Source organism: Dunckerocampus dactyliophorus, chromosome 20 (assembly GCF_027744805.1).
Source record: "Dunckerocampus dactyliophorus isolate RoL2022-P2 chromosome 20, RoL_Ddac_1.1, whole genome shotgun sequence".
Classification (NCBI taxonomy): domain Eukaryota; kingdom Metazoa; phylum Chordata; class Actinopteri; order Syngnathiformes; family Syngnathidae; genus Dunckerocampus; species Dunckerocampus dactyliophorus.
The window spans coordinates 18,436,914-18,458,970 of record NC_072838.1 but is presented as its reverse complement, the minus strand read 5'-3'; the positions used below and the strand labels follow the sequence as shown (position 1 = coordinate 18,458,970).

The following is a 22,057-nucleotide window of genomic DNA, read 5'->3' as shown; positions in this document are numbered from 1 at the left end:
TATTTTCTAGTGCAAACTTTGCTCTATCTTTATTTACATTACAGGTTGTAGAAACCTCTACTGAATGCGTACTTTTACTTCATGCTAACTTTTTCAGCTTCGGGGTAACCTCACTTCAATCCCCTTTCTACCTGTTGCTGCTGTGTGTACTATTATTTTGTAGCACAAACTTGTAACTGTAACTTTATTTGGCATTACAGGTTGTAGACAACTCCACTGAAGGCATACTTTTAATTTTTGCTAACATTCCCAGCTTGGGGAACCTCACTCCATCACATATTCTTCCTACTGTTGCTATGTGCAATATTACACATACAGAGGCACCAACAGAACCATTTTTGGCTGGCTTGAGTTAGTTCTACATGGCTGGATAGGTGGCGCCAGCGTGTTCAGGCTAAAGCAACCTAAAACCTGCAAACGGTTCCTACAACATCACCTTCCTTCTAACCTTTCTCGGCAGAAAGACCCTTAAAAAAGAAAGTGACATATTAAGCCAGGGAGGGAGTTGTTGCTATGGCGACGGCCCCACCTATCCCATGCAGGTGCGGGTACTGCTTGGGGGGGTGGGTGCTGTTTTGCGTACGGTGGGAATGGAGGAAGATTGCCAGAAAGCCAAAGACGGAGAAAGAACGACAACAAAACGCTCTTAGTGCTTTATGTCGAGAGGGCAACGATGGAGACGGGTACGTTTTCTTTCGGGGGGGAGGGGCAGACCAACGTGAACACGCAAAGGGGGCTTGGCTTGGAGGTGAAGCGTGAAAGGCGTCTAATTGCCGTCGCCACATCAGTAGACGACACGCAGCCTGTTAGCGAGACACCTCGGCACAACAAGCCGCCGGCGCCGCCGCGCCCACTCCGTCTTTGTCTTCTTTATTTATACGTGAGGCGAGTGTGACACTGGTGCCACGTGCGTCTATTCCTGCCAACCACCGTGGAAAGCCCCCGCCGCTTGAAGGCCTGCTGCTGTCTCACAGTTTGTTCAGCTATTTCTGGTGGTGGACAGCTTATTGCAGAAGAGAAAACAAGAGGGCCCTGAGAGAGGTTGGCGGCCTGGGAGAGGTCCACCCGGGAAAACTGGGGGGGTGGGGGTGGGGGGGAGACGGAGACGAAAAACAAGCCAGCATATCCAACACCGTTTCCATTCCAGGTAGCATCTTCTTAGGAGAAATGAAATGGCCCAAGGGTTGCTTTGATTGCTCCGTCTCTCGGTGTCGGCGTGGCTTGGGTTGAGGTGTCTCCTTTCCACGGCAACTTCCTGCCTTTTCTTCCCCGGGCCCACTCGGAACCACGCAGTGTTACCAGGGTCGGGTTACTCAGGCAGTTCTTGTTTTCCAGCGTCAAGTCATCTCTTTCAAGACAACATGCAGTTTTTAAAGGAAACTTTGTATTATTAAGAAAGAGAAAACAACCCAAAGCTGCTTGGTCCTGGGAGAAAAGGTGATTCCCCCCGAAGCAGCAACAACTTGCAATGAGTCTCTTCCAGCGCTGAAGGTCATGCCACAGCATCTCAATAGGATTCAGGTCAGGACTTGGACTAGACCACTCCAAAGTCTTCAGCCATTCAGAGGTGGACTTGCTGGTGTGTTTTGGATCATTGTCCTGCTGCTTTCAGCTTGAGGTCACCAACATTCTCCTTCAGCAGAATTCATGCTTCCATTTATCACAGCAAGTCTTCCAGGTCCTGAAGACCATCACACTACCACCACCATGTTTTACTGTCTTACTGGTCTTGGAACTCTGGCGTGCAGGCCGTTTTTGCCCAGTGTCTTTCTTCAGGTGGAGTCATGAACTTGACTGACCTTAACTGAGGCAAGTGAGGACTGCACTTCTTTGGATGTTGTTGTGGGGTCTTTTGTGACCTCTGAGATGAGTTGTCGCTGCGCTCTTGGGGTCATCTTGGTTGGCCGGCCACTCCTGTTCCATGTTTTGGCCATTTGTGGATAATGGCTCTCACTGTGGTTGGCTGGGGTCCCAAGGCTTTAGAAATGGCTTTATAACCTTTTCCGCATTTAAAAATTGTGTTTTGTGTTCAGTTGTGTTGTCATTGAGTAATATTTAGTGTGACAAACATGCAAAAAATAAGAAATCAGGAAGGGGGCAGCCACAGGGTGCCTAGATGGGTCTGGCCCCAAATATTCTCACCTCCAAAAGACAAATTTGAAAAAATGAAAGGAGTTTGTTAAGTAGGATGCCCTCCCCCAAGGTACCTTTTTTTTCCTCAACTTTGTCTTTTTCTTGGTCGCTCCAGGACCTTTTTGAACTGGCAAGATAAACAAACGGAGGCCAATATGTTTTTATCTGCAAAGAAAAGGAGGAAGCTTTGACTTTTGAATGCCCGCAGTTCAAACGCTGAGAGCTGCCATGGCAGTCAGTGAACGCACACGCACGCACACACACACAGACACACGCACGCACGCACACACAGACAGACAGACACACAGACACGCACGCACGCACACAGACACACACACGCACGCACGCACGCACGCACACACACACACACACACACACACAGACAGACACACAGACACGCACGCGCGCGCACACACACAGACACATGCACACGCACGCGCGCGCACACACACACACACACACACACACACACACACACACACAGACAGACAGACAGACAGACAGACACACACACACACACACAGACAGACAGACAGACAGACACGCACGCGCGCGCGCACACACACACACGAACGTGCGCACACACACAGACACACGCACACGCGCGCACCCACACACACACACACACACACACGCACGCGCGTGCGCACACACACACAGACACACACATGGAGGGTAAATCACTCAGTTGAAACAAACGGGAGGCCTGGTGGAGCCTGACAGGCCACGTTCACGGTTGCTGAGGCGACGACTTGCCGCACGCACGCACACACGTCTGCCCTCCTTCTGCAGGTTATTGTTGTGTTACGCACACACAACCGCACACACGGTGAAATCCCCCTGGCGGGCGGCCTCTCCTGTTTCAGCGCATGCTAGGAGCGCCGTTGTGGTCGGCGGCGTATGTACAGGAGAGTCCTTGTGTGCCAGCGCTCCTAACAACTGTGCCAGTGACCTTTGACCCATGACAGCATGGGAAAGTAGGTGTATTCAGCTGTCAGGCAACTGCGGACCCCCCCCCCCACAGTAATGGTGAGACCACAATTAGGAGCATCGATGGCAACGTACGCCCACGACATTGTGTGATGTCGTACTGTGTTGTTGTTGTTACCCCTCGTGCAGCGTACGCATCATTAAGGGCACATTTCAGCAACAAATGCTGGTTAGAGAACACAAGGGACCACAGGGACACCTCCACAGACCACAGGGACACATACAAGGAGTATGGGTACACATGGAGCCACGGTAGGGACATTAATGTAGACCAGGGACACTTTAAAGACACATTTCCAAAGTACAGGAAGGACCTGGTCTTCAGCAACCAAATCTGGTTCTTGGGACATGGAATGTCACCACATACAGCTCCCTGCTGAGGTGTTACGGGCACGCCCAGCCGGGAGAGGGCCCCGGGGCTGACCTAGGACACGCTGGAGGGATTATGTCTCACAGCTGGCCTGGGAAGGCCTCGGTGTCCTCCTGGCGGAAGTGCAAGAGGTGGCCTAAGACCAGGAAGTCTGGACTTCCCGACTGAGACTGCTGCCCTCGCAACCCACATGTGTCACTATGTGGCCCTCGCTGGACACCCTGGCCTACAGGAACACCATGTGGACTACTGGGACACACATTGAGTCCATAAGGACACATTTACATTCCATACACCCACATATGGGGGCTTGAGGGACTAATGCAGACAATGGGTACAGATACAGACCCTCGGGACAAATACTGTACAGCAGGGATGCCTTTACGGGCCGGGGGGGCCAATCATGACAATAAGGACACAAATAGGCTGTGTGAAGACATGTATGTGGCTAGTAGAGACACACTATAGAGACACATGTGGACAATGGGGACATATAGACCATCAAGCTAAAGAGACAAACTGGCAGGGAGACATTTGCATACAACGGGGACACGTGCAGACTCCACACCCCCACACAGAGGGACTTTTTAAGACGGAGACATATTTCTCACTGTCCCAGTCAGCGCAGGAATGCCAAGTATCCCGCAAGCTCGGGGACCGAGTGGGCTCACGATTTAACGGCTTTGCCCGTTCCCACGTCATGCGGCGGGGACGGCGGGTGGGTGGAGGCCTCGGGTTCCCACTGGGCGGCAGTCACACGGCCACCTTGCAGTAACCGGGACGGGGCGGCCTTTTAGACGGAAGTGGATGGCCGTCTTATGGATTAGGTGCGCCTCAAATGAGGGTCATGTGAGGAAGGACCATGTGTCCTCGCTAATAACGGGTCAAGCGGAGGATCAACGTGGGATGCTTGTAATCCTTTGGGACAGCTGCTACTCCGCACTCACAGGTGTCCCAGCGAGCAGGGATGATAAGACAGTGGTGGGGGGCGGGGGTGCCCCCGGGTGAAGAACCCGGAACGCATGTCTGCATGGTGCACAGTCTCGTGCGCCGCATGGTCCCCCCCATCAGGACGACAGCTGATAGCGATGAATATTTCACAAGTGGTTAGCACTGGACACCCCCTTCCCCACCCCCCGCACTGAAACATGGCTGGTATTGAATGAGTTAATTAATATATATATATATATATATATATATATATATATATATATATACACATACATATATATATATATACATACACATACATATATATATATATACACATACATATATACATATACATACATACATATATATATACACACACACATACATACACATATACACACATACATACACATATACACACATATATATACACATATATATATACATATATACACATATATATATACACATATATACATATAAATACACATATACACATACATATATATACACATATACACATACATACATATACATACCTACATATACATACATATATACATACATACATGTTTTCATGTTTGCACGTGATGTTAATTGGCTGTCAATCGTCCAAAAGGTAAGAATGAGAGAGTGAATACTTGTCTGTGATTGGCTGCCCACGAGCTCAGGGTGCACCCCACCTCTCGTCCCAAGTCACTGGGATAGGCTCCAGCATACCCACGACCCTAATGAGGATACGTGGCATAGAAGATGGATGAATGAATGAATGAATGAATGAAGGTTTTAGGCCAACTGTATTTACTCTCCAAAGTATTTCATGATGGAAATTTCCATGAATAAATTCCTACCAATGCTTTCTCTCATGATTTTGCCCGTTTGTTTTTGTAACAAACGGGGACAGCCATCACTAATGATGTTTACATATGTTTGTTTTTGTACAAAGTGTAACAATCACCATTATCATCATCTAACCTGATTAGGAGGGAGTCACGCTGTTGTTTCTCTCCTGAAGGCCAACTAAAAACTTTCCCAGTGTCTGCCTCGTGCCAGCTGTCCTCACACACACACAGTGATAAACACGCCTACACGTTTACATGTGCAGACACGCACTTGGTGATACGTGCGCCCACACACACTTTCTTCTACCTGCTAAAACACACGCAGAAGCCAAAGGAAGCTGCCGTTTTCCCACCACCGCGGAGCTGCTGGGAAAATCTCAGTCTGTAATTGATTCCACCCCGCCTGCTCCATGAGTTGAACACACACACACCCTTCTTTCTTATCTGCGTATTTGAAGCATCCAAGAAGTGACAAAGTGGATAAAAAGTGTGGTTATCTCCGAGCGTGGCCTTTGGAGGTTCACAGTGTTTCATTTAATCTGAGACGTTATCGCCAATGTTACTCTGAAAGGTCAAATATCCGACATTCCGTTCATCGTGGGCTTCTTTGCCGTAGGTTTAAAGTCATTTCAGTTTTCATGTCATTCAAAACAATTACATAAAACTCCTTAAGCCTGTATTCCTTCTACTGGCCAGCAGGGGGAGACACCATAGGTTTGCATGAAGGTTTTTATTGTTTACAAGTCAAAATGAACACTTCTCTCCTCACGCATACACACACGCACCTTATCACGACAGCCCCTCCCTTGCATTATCAAACAGCCTGAGGCTGCCAATTAAGCAATCAGCAAGTGGCTGGTTATCAATTAGAGCCATCGTGGTTGTCATGGCAACTCCCCCACTTCAAAGACGTCTGCCAGATAAGACGCTTTAAAAACCGGACATGGACTTTCACTTTAAATCAACAACTTGGGACAAGCCACTTCAAAGCCAAGACAAATACCGATACCAATACCAAGATACCAATACCAATACCAAAATACCAAGATATCAATACCAAGACACCAATACCAAGATACCAATACCAAGATACCAATACCAAGATATATAGACACCAATACCAAGACCAATACCAAGATACCGACACCAATACCAAGATACCAATACCTAGACACCAATACCAAGACCAATACCAAGATACTGACACCAATACCAAGATACCAATAACTAGACACCAATACCAAGATACCAATACCAAGATACTGACACCAATAACAAGATACCAATACCTAGACACCAATACCTAGACACCAATACCAAGACACCAATACCAAGATACCAATACCTAGACACCAATACCAAGATACCAATACCAAGATACTGACACCAATACCAAGACACCAATACCAAGATACCAATACCTAGACACCAATACCAAGATACTGACACCAATACCAAGATACCAATACCAAGATACTGACACCAATACCAAGACACCAATACCTAGACACCAATACCAAGATACCAATACCAAGATACCAATACCAAGATACTGACACCAATACCAAGATATCAATACCTAGACACCAATACCAAGACACCAATACCAAGATACTGACACCAATACCAAGATACCAATACCTAGACACCAATACCTAGACACCGATACCAAGATACCAATACCTAGACACCAATACCAAGACACCAATACCAATACCAAGATACCAATACCAAGAGACCAATAGCAAGACACCAATACCAAGATACCGAGATACCAATACCAAGATACCAAAATACCAATACCAAGATACCGATACTGATACCAAGATATCGACACCGATACCAAGACACCAATACCGAGACACCAATACCAAGATACCAATACCAAGATACCAAACGGTTCACAGGGATGTACTGAGCCGTTATGCTTCTGCATGTTCGGTTCAGTCCACTTGCGTACTGTTTCGGTTATATTTTATGCTATTGTTCTCATGAAATGTATTACTAGAGTGATCTAAGCGCTTCACGTGGAACTCAAGTCCTGTGGACGAGTTTTCGCACGGACGCCTCTGAGTGTCGGACACTACTGACTGAGGGGGCGCAACGCTAGTAGCTTGCAGGCGGGACAAATGGCATCATGGCAAATGCCAGCAAGAAGCCTGAGCTGGAAGACCCCTCCCCCCCAATCTCACTACGGTCTCCTGTTTGGGAACACTTTGCCGTCCGTGTTAAAAGTAGGGATGGACAAAGGCAAGTGGATAAATCCAAAGTCGTGTGTCGACATAGTTCCACGGATATCGGGTTTCAGGAAACACGTCTAACATGTTAGCGGCATCATCAGCAGTGAATGTTACATCTCCAAGAAAGAAAAGCAGCCTTACAGTAACTTCAGCATATAAACAACCTCTAGCAAGCAACTGTGACCGGGCCAAAGCGGTACCACATGGTGTTGGAGCTTTTAGAGCCACCACATTACATCCATAATGAGTTGTTGGGCGCGATGGCTTTAAGTAGTCATGGAAAAAGGATCAGAGCGCCCTTGTTTCTTCAGTTTCTTGTTCATTTCAATGCCTGATGCAACTAAAGGTAGCTTAGTTTGCACAAATATAACAATGACAACAAAAATAGCTCAAAAGAGTTACATTTTTTGGAAGCACAATGCTACAGCTACTCATAACCATTGTTTAAATACAACCCTTTATTCGATTAGTATTTTTCTATTTTAAAAAACTCAGACTCTAATTTATTTGAAATATCACCCAGCTGGGTCACTTTTATTTCTTTTTAAAAAGTTGTGTTTGCAGCATTTTAAGTCTTTTTTCTGCCTTTTTTGTACAGAAAATTAAGCACTTCAAGATACTGAATTGAACCAAAATTCTATTTTAGTGTCCCGTTACCATCACACCCCTAGTAAAAGAGGTCAGCTTTTTAGTTTTTTATTCAGTTCAACAACTTTATACAGGCCAAAAAGTCTTGGGAAAAAAAAAAGGAATATTTGTTTTCCAGCTGAACTGCATCAGCTCTACGCATCTTTCTTAGACTTTTTATATCGTTTTGGGCCCCGAGGGTAAAAGAGCTTCAAGCATTTGGTCCCAAAACGGTCCAAAAAGTCTACTGAAAATGTAACAAACAGTTTTCCAGTTGAAATGCATCGAATCCATACGTTTTATTGCACTTTTTAGACAAAAGGCTAAAAAGTGACGTTCGGTCCAAAACGTCTTGAAAAATGTGCCTTAAAAAAAGTTTTCCAGTTGATGCGCATCAGATTTATTGGACTTTTTAGAGCATTTGGGGACCTGAGGGTAAAAAGCTACTAGGTCCCACGACGGCCCAAATCAATCAATCAATCAATCAATCAATAGTGTAATAAAAGGCTTGTAGGACTTGAAATAAGCTCTGCTTCTTCCTGCTCCTTTTCGGCCATGTTGACTTGTGCAACCACGCACTGGAACTTTTTATCAAGCGTGTTTGACTAATAAGCTCACAAACTCAAGCACTTCAATGGACACTCATTGTGATTTCAGCTGGTAGGAAGTAAACACACAGACACACACACCCCCCCCCCCACACACACACACTGCTTGGCTACGCGGACCTGGCAGGGACACACAAATAAACACACAGAGGAGGGATTAGCATAAGAAAACAAAACGTCGTCTGCGTTTGAGCCAGATTTAAACCTGCCACTCTCCATGTTGCCGTGTGTGTGTGTGTGTGTGAGAATGTGTATACATCATCTGAGCGTGTGTGTCCCACGGAGGCTGCCGTGTCCAGAAGTGACAACACGTGTGTGTGTGTTGAAGGGAAGGTGCTGGTTCCCACAGCTCAGATCTAATTCAGCTGTAACCCAATCTCCGTGTGAGTGGCGCTCCTACGCCGCTCTCCTCTCCCTCTGGAGTGTGTGTGTGTGTGTGTGTGTGTGTGTGTGTGTGCGTGTGATATTTCCCCTCTCAGACCCCTCAGGATCAGTTTACTGTGTCAACGCCAGCGGCTGGACGTCAGCAGCACGCACCCACACACTAAAGACAAGTAGAACGCCTCACACCAACAACACAAACACAACGTTACAGACCACTGACCGTGTGTGCGTTTGTTTTTCTGCTTTCCTTTGTTTATGACACACAAACGCCACACTTTCTCCTTTTCAGACGATTCAGCCTTTCTCGTTGCCTAGAAACCTCTTAGTGGTTTGGTTTTTCATTCTTTTTCACGGCGCTCATTGAAGTATTTGAAACCAGCGTCAGCCAAAGCAGCGGCCCGTGGCACACGCTACAAACACAATTACGCACAAAAAATGAAAACAATAAACAGCAATTATTAAAATTATTAAAACAAAAATGAAACAAGAACAAAGTTGTCCTTTTATGAGAATAAAGTCATAACATGAGGAGGAAAAAATAATTACTGAAATCAAAATGAAATAAAGAAAAAGGTCACAATTTTTTAGAAAAATGAAGTTGTAATATTACAAGGAAAATACAATTACAATAATAAAGTCATGATATGAGGAAAAAACAATTATTAAAATTGAAAAAACAACTAATTTTTCAAGAGCAAAGTTGGAATAGTAAGAGAATGTTACGGAAAACAACATTTTTTATGAAAAACAAAACAAAGAATAAAGTTGCAATTCTGGGAAAATTAGGTAGGAAGAAATGATCATATCACAGGAATAAAGTCAAAATATCACGAGAATAAAGTCACAATATCAAAATATCACAAGAATAAAGTCAAAATATCACGAGAATAAAGTCAAAACATCAAAATAGCATGAGAATAAAGTCAAAATATCACAAGAATAAAGTCACAATATCAAAATATCATGAGAATAAAGTCAAAATATCGCGAGAATAAAGTAAAAATATCAAAATATCATGAGAATAAAGTCAAAATATCACAAGAATAAAGTCACAATATCAAAATATCATAAGAATAAAGTCAAAATATCGCGAGAATTAAGTAAAAATAGCAAAATATCACAAGAATAAAGTCAAAATATCGCGAGAATAAAGTCAAAATATCAAAATATCACGAGAATAAAGTCACAATATCAAAATATCACGAGAATAAAGTCAAAATATCGTGAGAACAAAGTCAAAATATTAAAGTCAGAACCTTCCAAGAAAATGTAAATGTTGAAATATTTAGAAAACTTCAAGAAAAGAAATGGGAAAAGCAAGCAAACAAATGTGCAGAGCTGTGTGAGAAATTTCAAGTCAATCCCACTTAGATCAGTGCCACCATCAGCTATTGGCTATATTTCTTATGCTAGCTGCCATAATAGTGAGTAAACATGCGACCGCTACCCCCCCCACAAGTGCTCCAGGAGCGCCAAAGTAGCGCTAACAAACTCCCCCCAGGTCCGAGGCCTTCCGTTCTGCCGTGGGTTGGGGGGGGGGCATGGAAACAAGCAGCAGCGGGGGCCCTGTGTCAATAAGTGGCAGCGGCGCCAAACAATGGAGGGGGGGGGGTCGCAGCCTGCCGCCAACACTGCTGACAGACAACCGCACAAAAGGAGGCGTGAAAAAGGCAGGAAGGCACACTGGAAATACACGCGTTTTAAGGTTAAGGCTTTTTTCCATGCATTCTTGCCACATTTGGACACGCCTCCAGGTCACCTTGGTGGACTCTTGACGCGTTCAGGTGCCACGGCAACAAGAGATAAGACTCTAAACATCTTAAAATGATCTAAAGATGACGTTTCATGCGACCTTTGTCGCAGGATTGGTACAAAGCGCAGACGTGTCATTCAATTCAGTGTAAAATCAATGCAAAGATTTGAAAAATGCATCAAGTCTTCATGTTGGGGTCAAACGTGCAGGGACTGAAACCCAACGGGAGGAAAATACACAGGCAAGTGCTGCCACCTGGTGGTCATGACACATAATGCGATAATCACGATATTGTAGCCTGCCAGCAGGGGGCAGCACTTTGAAGTCCACCTTCTGTTAACCCAGACCAGGGCTGCTGACACTTCTCATAAAGAAACACACACACACACACATATATATATATACATATATATACACATATATATACATACATATACATATACATATATATACATATACATATATATATATACATATACATATATATATATATAAATATATACACACATATATATATACACATATACATATATATATATATACACACACACAATATATATATATATATACATATATATATATATACATATACACATATACACATACATATACGTATATGCACTGTTTTTTTTTCATTTTACCAGGAGTACTTTCAATGTTAGGTGCAGACCTGCCAACACGTACACATTTACTGTACTCAGCATGACTCTTGAATACGCTTGAATGCTTCACTGCCCTCCATTTTGTTGCATTTTCCTTCTTTCAATTTCGAGTTCAGTATTGGGGGAGGGGGGATGACAGAAAATAGAGGACCACCAAGAAATAAATGAGAGCAATATCAAAGTTTTATTCTTAAAATGTAGTATAGAGAGGAACAGTAGTACAATTTCTTATTTGTAAAACAGAAAAAAACGAGGAGAATGTCGTTCCATCTTTGAAAACATCTGGTAAAAACGTAAAAAGAGTAACCTGAATTTTTGCTTTGTGTTCGGAGGGCACCGAGTTTTGCATCGCTGTGTGAAAGAGCAACAAAGTTGAAAAATACAACTTTTAGTTGGTTTGTTTGTTTGGTTATTATTCTTTTTTTTCTTTTTTCTTTTTTTTTTTTTTTTGCAGCAACAGCGTAAAAAAATACAGCCGGAAAAAAAGAGGTGGGGGGAGAACAAAAACATGACATCTGTTAGTGTTTTTGCTTGGGTTTTGTTGGGTTTGTTGTCCGTGTAAGAAATACAGCATTAAAAATCATTCATGACAATACAAATCAGTAGGATGGTGAATCGTATCAAAAGAACAAACACAGGACAGGATGGACAGGATGGACAGGTGATGGACAGGTGATGGACAGGTGATGGACAAGCAGCACTCAACAAAAGAGCAAGCGGAAGGTTCTTGAAAATTAAAAAAAAAAAAAAAAACAGCGCCAGGAGGTTTGCAAGTCCACTATAGTTAAATAATCTATTTTTCATACATACATATATATATATATATTCATCTGATAGATTCTCCACATATATATATATATCCGTTATACAGGCCCACCCACAGTGATTTGAAGGTAAAAGTGACACGAGGAGGATGAAGCTAGGCTAAAATATACTTCTTCTTCCACTGAGTAAAGGGAGGTTACACGTTTCCGTACAAACTGCATATGAACACACGTACTGCTGCGCCGAGCTTTCTGTCCACATTGGAAATATGTGCTAATAACCAGGAAAATTAGAACAAGAAGGGGCGAGGGGTAAAGTGAATGGTAGCTTAGCATTAGTTTAAAAAAATGTAGAGAAAAACAATTACAGGATTTCCCCCCCCACACTATCGCCTGGCTCCTCCCACACATAATAACCCAACAACAATAATAATAATAATAATAATAATAATAAAGAATAATTTTGGTTGGACAAATAGAAATGAACAGTCTTGATTGCATTTTTGGAGTCAATATTAAATAACAACAAAAAACAGTTGGAAGAAAGATAGTTCCATCCAGGCCCCCTCTTGGGGACATTTCCAAGAAAAGAAAAGAAAAGAAAAGAAAAGAAAAGAAAAGAAAAGAAAAGAAAAGAAAAGAAATGATTGTGGTGAACACAAAAAGGGAAGTAAGTGCATGTCTATGATGGCGCCATAGAGATCCACTCTTTTTTTTTTTTTTTTTTTGGAACAAAGTGTTTTCCTACCTGGCAGACCAAATAAAATTAACATAAAAAATGGGACGTCTCCTCACACAATCAAATATATCAACGGCGTTGCAGGTGTGTGTGTGTGTGTGTGTGTGTGTGTATATACTGTATGTATAGAACCGGTACCAAATATAAACAAGACGTCCACTTAGGTCCTCGTTAAAAAGTACTGCCGGTAGTTCTATCTAGTTAGAAAAGGTTAAAAGCATGGCGAAGATTACCTGATAGTCGACAGTGTTGTATAGGAGGTGAAGCCCAGTCAGTTAGATAAGCCGGGGGGGTCCAAAGTGCAGCCACGGGGGCTCCGTTTTTATTTGCCCGCGGAATATTCTGGAAATGAAATGATATACCGCCCGCATCGGACCTTTACTGAGGAGGATTCAGGGCCACGCACAAACAAGGTGGGGGTAGGCAGAGCTCCCCCTGAGGAGGGGCGGCAACTTAGTTGTCAACCTTTAGCGCGGAGTCTCCCTATTTGTCTCCAGTGGGTGTGTCCCCTCCCCTGGGGGTGCTCACGATAGGGGGGTGTTGCTATGGTGTCCCACGTGTGGCACTTTGTACAAACAAAACAGAAGAAACGGAGGAAAAATCAACTTTTGGCTTTAAATGTATGAAAATGGATTTCTTAAGCCTTTTTATCAAATCAAAAAGATGTAGAAAAAGAGCTTTTTGAGTTTTCTGAATGCGGCCCTTGGTGGAAAAGGTTTGAACACCCCTGGCTCACAACTATGTCCACAAATCTCTCCCCCAAAGATTGTCTCATTCCACAGGCAGAGTGGTTTTGCCAACAGCTCAGCTGTGACCACCCCCTAGAGACACTCCCACCAGAGAAATGAACCGGGAGACTCCACATGCAAAAGCATAGACCTGAACAAGCCTTTTGGATGAAAAGTGAAACATCCTTTCCAACCCCACTACGCTAACATGAGGTGTGTTTAAAGCCAAGATGATTGATTTTTAGTTTGTGCGGTGAGAAAATTGACATACATCCTCAAGGAGGTTTTTGGGGGGTTTAGTGACCCCCTCTACCCCTTAACCATATTGTATTCCAAGGGATGCCGCACCCTGGCTGAGCATGTCTTACCTCCACTGGATTGGTTTTTGCGTGTTTCAAGCGCCTGCTCCCTCCCTAACTGTCAATTTCAGGTTTGGACGCCCCCGTCATCAGCCTGACTGCGTAGGTCCAGTATTTCTGCCACTAAAGCATTCATTACAGCACCAAATCATTTGGCAAAAAACAAAAAAACAAAAACAACAATTCAAGCTTTAAGTGAAGGTCAAATGCTTTTTGTTTCATCGACAATAAAGTGTTACTGTGACGCGGTGATTTGTATAAAGCTAGCTAGAATAGTTCCCCTTGCACTTTATATAGATCTTTTTCATATATATATATTTTTCACTTTAAAAAGGTGTCGTTTCTCGTAAGCGTGTTCAGTAGTTTTGAATCCTTTTCTTTCGCTCTCCTGCTAAATCTTGGTGTGCGGTCTGTTTGGCACCACGTCACAGCCTCGAAGCTTCTTTAAATTAATATCATAAATATGGCTGAGATACATTAGAGTCACTAAACAGATTTTTTGGTTCCAAGATTTGTGCAAGGAAAAGGGAAAAAAAATCACAAATAATAACAATTAAAAAACCAAGAGAACAGAATAATAAGATATTTAGCGCACCTAAACATCATCTACACAGCAACAAAAAAAGAAAAGAAATGGAAATAAAAATGTGATTATCTGGTAAGACCATAATATCTCTCTCTCTTCTTAAATTAAATAATTAACTTTTTTTTTTTTTTTAGATGATTGGCCTAACCCCACCTCTACGTCACCCCGCCCACTTAACAGGAAATAATAAAAATACATCACCAAAGAACAAAAAAACCTGATTTATCTTAGAATCTTTCTCTCGTGGGCATCAATAATAATAATAATATTAATAACAATAACAATAATAATAAAATCTGTACACGGCGGGGTTCCCACGCTACCAAAGCTTTTTTCTTTTTAAATCCTTGTCAAACTCGCAGAATGAAGAAACCTCGAGGTTTGATAGCACTTTGGAGTTGATTGTTTACCAGCTTGTCGTCTCGTGTAGCACACGTATATTCAACACAGATTCCTTTAAAACTCTTTGTCCTCCTCCAGGGCAGCACCAGTGTTGCCCTCCGCCCAATTTGATTGGTCGTTGTCAACAGGCTCCTCCCCCTCCAGGTCCTCACCCTCCTCGCCCTCGAAGTCGTCATCGCGGGGGAACTCCATGGCCTCCATGGCCTCCAGGCCCTCCTGGGTGGCCTGGTGCGAGTCGGCGCAGTCCACGCACACGCCGTAGCGGCGCGAGCCGTGGCGGATGCCCACGCTGGCGGCCAGCATGAAGATCTTCTTGCACACCATGCACTTGTACTTTTTGTCCTTCTTGTGCACCTGGAGGGTGGGGAGGTGGGGTGGTCGGGATGGGGGAATGTACACGGTGAGTCGTGTTTCCTTCAACCTTCGTTCACCTCCGTTTTTTTTTTTTGTTTGTTTTTGTTAGCTCGCCACCACCTCCAGAGGGAATCATCCTCCCCTTTAGTGGCTAAATGCTAAATTGTCTGGCTCGTCGCTACCCGACGTAAAGGTGTACATTAGGACAGCTGACATCACGATGGCGGCGGGAAGGTGAAATTTTCACAGCCTCCGGCGTAGCCTCAAAACGCTTCCCGACGCAACGTTAGCCTTGTCCAAGATGGTGGCCGGCCGCTACCTCGTAGAGTCCCCAACCTGACCTTGAGTGTAAACATGGGTGTGACGTTTGCGCCACAACACAAACTGAGATGACTTTGGGATCCAAAATGGACGCTCCAAGATGTTAGCATTATTGGACGACGCCACAACACACTCCCACTGCTAGCTAGCCAGCTAGCTACTGCACTATTATTATTTATGCTAACTAATGATCCAGTTTGTTTTTATTTGTCATGCGGCTAATTGATTTATCGATTATCGTGACCAGCCTACTTATTCATTAAACACCTTGTACTGTACAGGTGCACAAGAAAACAAAAAAACTACATCCACAAAAATAGCTTTCAAAATAAACTCTTGACTCCAAACCAATAGGTGGCGCTACAGTCTTTAAACATAAGGTCATTCACTAATAAACAAGCCTCACCTTCCAAAAAATGGCAGCTTTCCTGCAGAAATGAACACACAGAGTTCTGGAATGTTTTTTTTTTTTTTTTTTTTACCCTTTTCTCCCCCCAAAAGACCATTTTCACTGACTCTTGCTAGTTGTGGGTTTTTAGTAATACCTGCGTACATCAATAATGGATTTCCCGTAGACACTATTACCACGTTATTTGCAGAATCGTGCCAAGTATACCTAAGCTCTGTGGTGGGGGGGGGGGTTGGTGTGCGTGTTTGCTCTTACCAGGGAATGTCTCTTGACGTGCTCGCGGCGGGTGAACAGCTTTCCGCAGATGTCGCAGCTGAAGGAGCGGACGCCCGAGTGGATGACCAGGTGCCTCTTGAGCGTGCGCCGGTGCTTGGCGATGTAGTTACAGTGGGGGCACTTGAGCTTGTTGATGGCGAGGAGCGGCGACTCGCCTGTGTTTGGGGGCGGGGAATCATGGTCAGCAAGAACAAAGTAGAAGAGTCTTTCAAAGTAGAGGATCTTTCACATCATCGATAACAGCTCGTTAGAGTGAAGGACGGCAAGCCGTGCAAAATTGTCGCTAGGCAACCTTCGCTGTCATCCACTTGGCGACTCTGAGGGCGTTGCCAAGGCAATAGGGGTGGGGATGCTGACTCAAGGAGGAGGTGAGAAGCTGCTCTGCTTTGTGTCAACTGACCAGCGCTAGCCAATCACAACAAAACTAAAATGCTGACCTACACCCACTCCCCGGCCCACCACCCCCACCCCCGATGCTAACGAGCTACTGTGGACAGATGGTTTGGAGGGTAAATTGGCCGGCTATTGATTTTGAAAGGGCTCCAAAATGGGAGTGAAGAGCCACAGGCTTTTGTTTGAGCGTCGTCGTCATGGCAAGTCTGCGGAGGGGGGGCAGGGGGGATTTACCTGCGTGCGTGCTGGCGTGCGTGTGTTTGTGTGTGTGTTGTGGCGGCACAGGGATGACACATGAACAGGTTTCTACATAACGTGTACACAAGATGCGTGTCTATTGTTCGTCATGCTAACATGGTCCTTTAAAGGAAAGGTGCATCACCCACAATCCTTATGTGAGACACGAACACACCTTTTTTCTCTTTGCTGTACCTCCTAAAGATATAAAGACAGAGCTCTTGAATTTTTTATCAATAAGGACAAACAAAGTAAACATTGCAGAGGTTAGTAGTGCCTTGCTTGGGTGGGGCAAACGCAAGCCCCGCCTCCTATTTAAAGCGTATTTCTTATGTGTGGCACCCCCTTGGCCAGCGAACTGTAAAGCATGAGGAAGTTGTGTTGTTAGAGCGACATCTTACCATTCTCCCAGGACTCCCCTTGCTGGATGATGCTATACTGGATCTGATTGGCCAGCTCTGGGAAAGGAGGGGTGGTTTCGAGGTGGCGACAGGAAAGAAGGGAGAGGGAGAAAGAGAAGGTGAGAGGTGGTTCTCGGGTTTGTTTGATGTCGGGTAGGGATAGGGGGTGGCTAGGCTGTCACGACACCCTGTGTACTCAAGCAACCAGTCCACACACAAACACACACACACACACACACAAACGGGCCTCCATTGTATGTAAAGCAGCGTTGATAAGGGCGGGGGCTGGTTGAGGGCGGTGCTCAGCTTTTGTGTGTGAGCACCTGTATGTATGTGTGTGTGTGTGTGTGTGTGTGTGTGTGTGTGTGTCCACTTCCTCCACCGTGAGCCCTTAGCTCCCATTAAGGACACTAACGACGCGCACCCTTGGTCAATATTTGGAAAACTGCCGTGTTTGAGTGGCCCCCGGAGTTGGCCGCCCTGCCCCTTTTTGATAATCCCACAGGCGTGTTTAGTGGCTAAGAGCTGGAGGGAGACTAGAACCCGGCCTTCACTTTCAACACCAGCTGCCTCCATGCTTGCATGGAAAAGACTCAGCTGTCCCCAATTTGTGGGGGTGGGGTGGGCGGACTGTACCGTTGAGGTAACGACTCAGCCCCTGCATGAGGTGCAAAAAGGCAAAAGACCAAATTCTAGGGGACATGCCAGGCCAGTACTTGGCGATGAAAGCACAGGAATGCAAATACTTACGATCGTATTCCGTTTAGGAATTCAGTCTGTAATCTGTTTTTATATAAAAAAAAAGGTACATAAAAGTGGTTTGATGGACAGTGTCTGCAGGGACGGGGAAGTGCTGCTGCTAGGAATCCAGCAGGGGGCGCTGTGTCACAAATCACGCCATCATTTCCTGCAAAGAAGAGGCTTTGACCAGACGCCATGTTGTGCGTTTGCAGGATATACTGTATGCCTGCAATTGCTTCATGTGTACAAGTGAATTTCAAAATGGATTGAAAGACTGCAATGGGGGGATGTCCCCATCCACGTTGTTTGGCTTCTGACCCAATACCAGTTGTTTTGATAGTCTTCCGATCCGATCCGGTGCAGGCCAAACATTTACAAACATGAATTTGTGGAATTGAAAATGGTTATGAAAGTAGCTCTTCAAAGCATTACAAATAATGCAACCAAGTACTTGTTACACAGCATGACCGACCTCTGAGAGATGGGTCCCTAATCCAATACAAGATCCAATTGGAAGGCGTGTGCGTAGGACTAATCTTTGGTGTGATTATTCATCAATGTGTGGTGTCATTTACGCGACGGTCCCTAGTATAAACAACCAGCGGTTAGAGCAGCACTTCACCACAAATGTTTCATTGGGGAGGCCAAGGTGAGACCATTCCTCACATAGGGGTGGCCATAAGTTGATACCTGAAATGACTAGATGGCCAGTGGGGCGGCCACGCCCACCTCCGTTGAATACACTTTGATGGAGAAGCATGAAGAGTTATCCTAAGTGTGTTGTGGTCGGCCATTTTGCTTTGGTCGCGATGTTCTGGCGCATGCGCACGCTGAAAACTTGTTTACGTTTCGGGGCTCCGAAATGCTGTTGTTATGTAAACAAGCGAACAAAACAACACGGCTGTTATGGTTTTTCAGTACAAGCGACGTGTCGGCGCGCCTGATTAGATAAATGTGCCAAATAAATGCCCTTACAAGGCTGACATTTGGGTGCAATTATCATCTGTACGGTAAGATGGAACACATTACGTCCACTAACAATGCGGGTCCGACACATTAAAAACACACAGGACTCCAGTGGAGTCAAATGCATGCTCGTCGGGCCTCCCTGCCTCTATTGTTTTTGTAAGGCGACAGTGCGGACATCATGTGACGCACATATCCAGAACGAGTCACAACAAAAACCAGCACTGTGCGCGGCGCGAGGCTAATCAGGCATCGGCGTGCCAGACTGCAAGGAGACACTGTCCGACTCAAACATAAAGGAGAAAGGAAAAAATGTCAAGAATCTTCTGTCTTCCATTTAAAAAGGTCCCCTGTGATGCATTCAATGATGTTCTACTGTGTCCCGAACCTTTAGGAGCACCAAATCCAACAATCCGTCTCCTCACGTTTGTTGTGAGAGAAGAGGCGCTTTTGAGGTTGCGGCTTTTCATTTGCGAAAAGGAAGACGGGATGTTGTGAAGAGCACGTTTAGTAAGTGTCACAAGATCTCTCGAGATTAAAACGTGACAAGATTTCTGGCCCTTGTCAATAATAAATTAATCAATCGCAATAAACAAAAATGAAGCGGATCATCAACATATCGCCATGTGCGTGTGTGTGTGTTTGCCTCATCTCTCGCCTCCAAACAGGCAGGAAGTGCATTTTCAGCACCTTGGCGCGTTTGTTCCATAGAACAAGGGCATGAACAGAGTGAGCATACACACAGTAGACATACACAAGAGTGCAACGTAGAAGTTAAATACGTTGATTGCAATATAGTCATATTTTTTCATTGTGCTTTTCTTAAAATTAATGATAAAATCTCGTCTCGACCTTGTTGACCCAATCTCGTGTATCGTCTTCTGGTTTAGAGGATCAAAAAAAAGGCATTTTTAGGGCTTTTTGTGGGTGTGCCCATGACTTCTGGTCGTCAGCAGTCGAGCGTATGCTAAAGTGCACCATCAGGCTTCTTGGAGCCTCACGCTGGCCCATTAGCATTAAAGCCACAGACACAAAAACGGCATGTTCCCAGTAGGCCTTAAAAAGCACTTCTAGGCACCGAGGCACACAACTGTACACTAATACACCATAGTGGGACCTCTTGTGGGACACTTCTGGTGAAAAAAACTAAAATATGGGACCTTTCATTTATGGCGAGTAAAAACTAAAGTGTTTATATTTCAGGCAAAGCTGTGAAAAAGATGCAGGAAAACTGCAGTGGTCTCACCATGGCCATGGAGGGGCCATTAGCACCCCCCAGCATCACTTGTGGAGTGCATTAGAGGAGCTGGAGGAGGAGCTGCTGGCACTAAGAGCATTGGAGCGCATTTAGGGGAGGCCTGAGGGAGAGAAATGTTTCCCCTGCTTTCTTCATTATCCTGCATTAGGGAGGGCTTCTCTCTCTCTCTCTCTCTCTCTCCAGCGCATCCAACAACAGCCCCCCACACTCCATCCATTCCATAATATCATTGTAGAGAAGCACGCTTTAAAGGCCGAAGGAGAGATTACGGCATAGGAGAAGGGATGGAGCAGCGCTAGATTAAAAGGTTATTCAAGGGAATCCAGAAGCGATAGAAAAATCTATAAAACACCACAAAGAGGATTTTGCATCCAGTGATCAGGCCTTTATTTTTTATTTCATAAAGCACACAAGGAACTGAACGCACGTCGGTGCCTGGTGTCCGCAGCGGTCAGCGTGCGGCGGGGACAAAGCGATCCAGGCGGGCGTTAACACGGGTAAGCCCCCCCCCCCGGATCTGGAGTGATTAGTGGAGATCATCAGCGGACGGCGGGCAGGTTGAGCGCTCAATAAGCGCACACATCTCTGCTGGGAGGCGCAACTGCGGCACTGGGATGAAGAGGCCTTAAAACAACACACACACGCACGCACGCACGCACGCACGCACGCACGCACGCACGCACGCACGCACGCACGCACGCACGCACGCACTTTTCTCTCAGGGCGCTTTTTCTGGCCAAAGCTCGTCTTCAGAGCAGGAAAATGATATGCTGCGCAAGCTTAAACAGTCTCAGTGGCCTTTCTTCTCAGGTGGGCTTATTATTTATCTATTTGTCGCTCTAAAAAATGAGTGAGAGCCATAATATATCTGACCCCATTAAAAATAAACATTTTTTTAAATCAGCAGGCTTTGCTACACATCTTAAAATGCATCCCTGGAGCTCAGCTACAGACATGGACGCTTTAATCATTGTGTTTTTCCTCCGTAAATAGGCTAAAGCTAGCATAATTTCCTGTAACGTTAGCACTAGGCATCTGGCCAGTTAGCGCGTTCAAGGTGCACCACAGTATGAAAACCATTCAACTTTTGAGTCATTCCGTTCCTACGGTAGGAGAGAAAGGAGGTCCGGCACGGCCCCCACGTGGAAGTACTCCGTTATTCCTGGCAGTCTGAACTGGGCTTCCATGTGTTGGCACTGGGCGGCACCGGTACGTCCAAAAATATTGATTGTGTTGTGACTTGATTAGCCACACTACAGTAGACTCCATTGAGAACTACATTTGATTTATTTGTTTGGCTTTATATGTTTCTGTTACGTATCATAAATACTTCCACTTTCACCGTGTTATGATTAAAAATGAGTGTTTTGACTGGATTCAGATATAACACATTTTCGAGCTGCAATGAAAATACTGTGACATGAACGGCGATACGTTTGCCCAACGTTATCACAGCAAGTGTACGTACTTGTGTCGTCCTGAGGCACACGTCCATGCCGTGTTGCTGCATGTGATAGATGGGAATGTGTGTGTAGATTTCACTCAAAAACAACGAGGGCTGTAAAAGTGGTCATAATGATG

At 44.9% G+C, this 22,057-nt stretch overlaps 1 protein-coding gene across 3 annotated transcripts in view; it reads right to left on the bottom strand.

The window, feature by feature from the left end:
- Positions 1-5,005: 5,005 nt before the first annotated feature.
- zbtb10 (zinc finger and BTB domain containing 10) overlaps positions 5,006-22,057 on the bottom strand; it is a 29,999-nt gene continuing 12,947 nt past the window's right edge. The window contains exons 3-5 of one of the 3 annotated variants that reach the window (XM_054764037.1): positions 17,512-17,568; positions 16,460-16,635; positions 5,006-5,154 (exon numbers count right to left, since the gene is read on the bottom strand). In XM_054764037.1, the coding sequence (XP_054620012.1) occupies positions 5,020-5,154; positions 16,460-16,635; positions 17,512-17,568 (368 nt within the window). In that variant the 3' untranslated portion in view covers positions 5,006-5,019. Of the gene's footprint in view, positions 5,155-11,703; positions 15,475-16,459; positions 16,636-17,511; positions 17,569-22,057 lie in introns of those variants that run through there. The other 2 variants (XM_054764035.1, XM_054764036.1) reach the window with 2 other exon arrangements.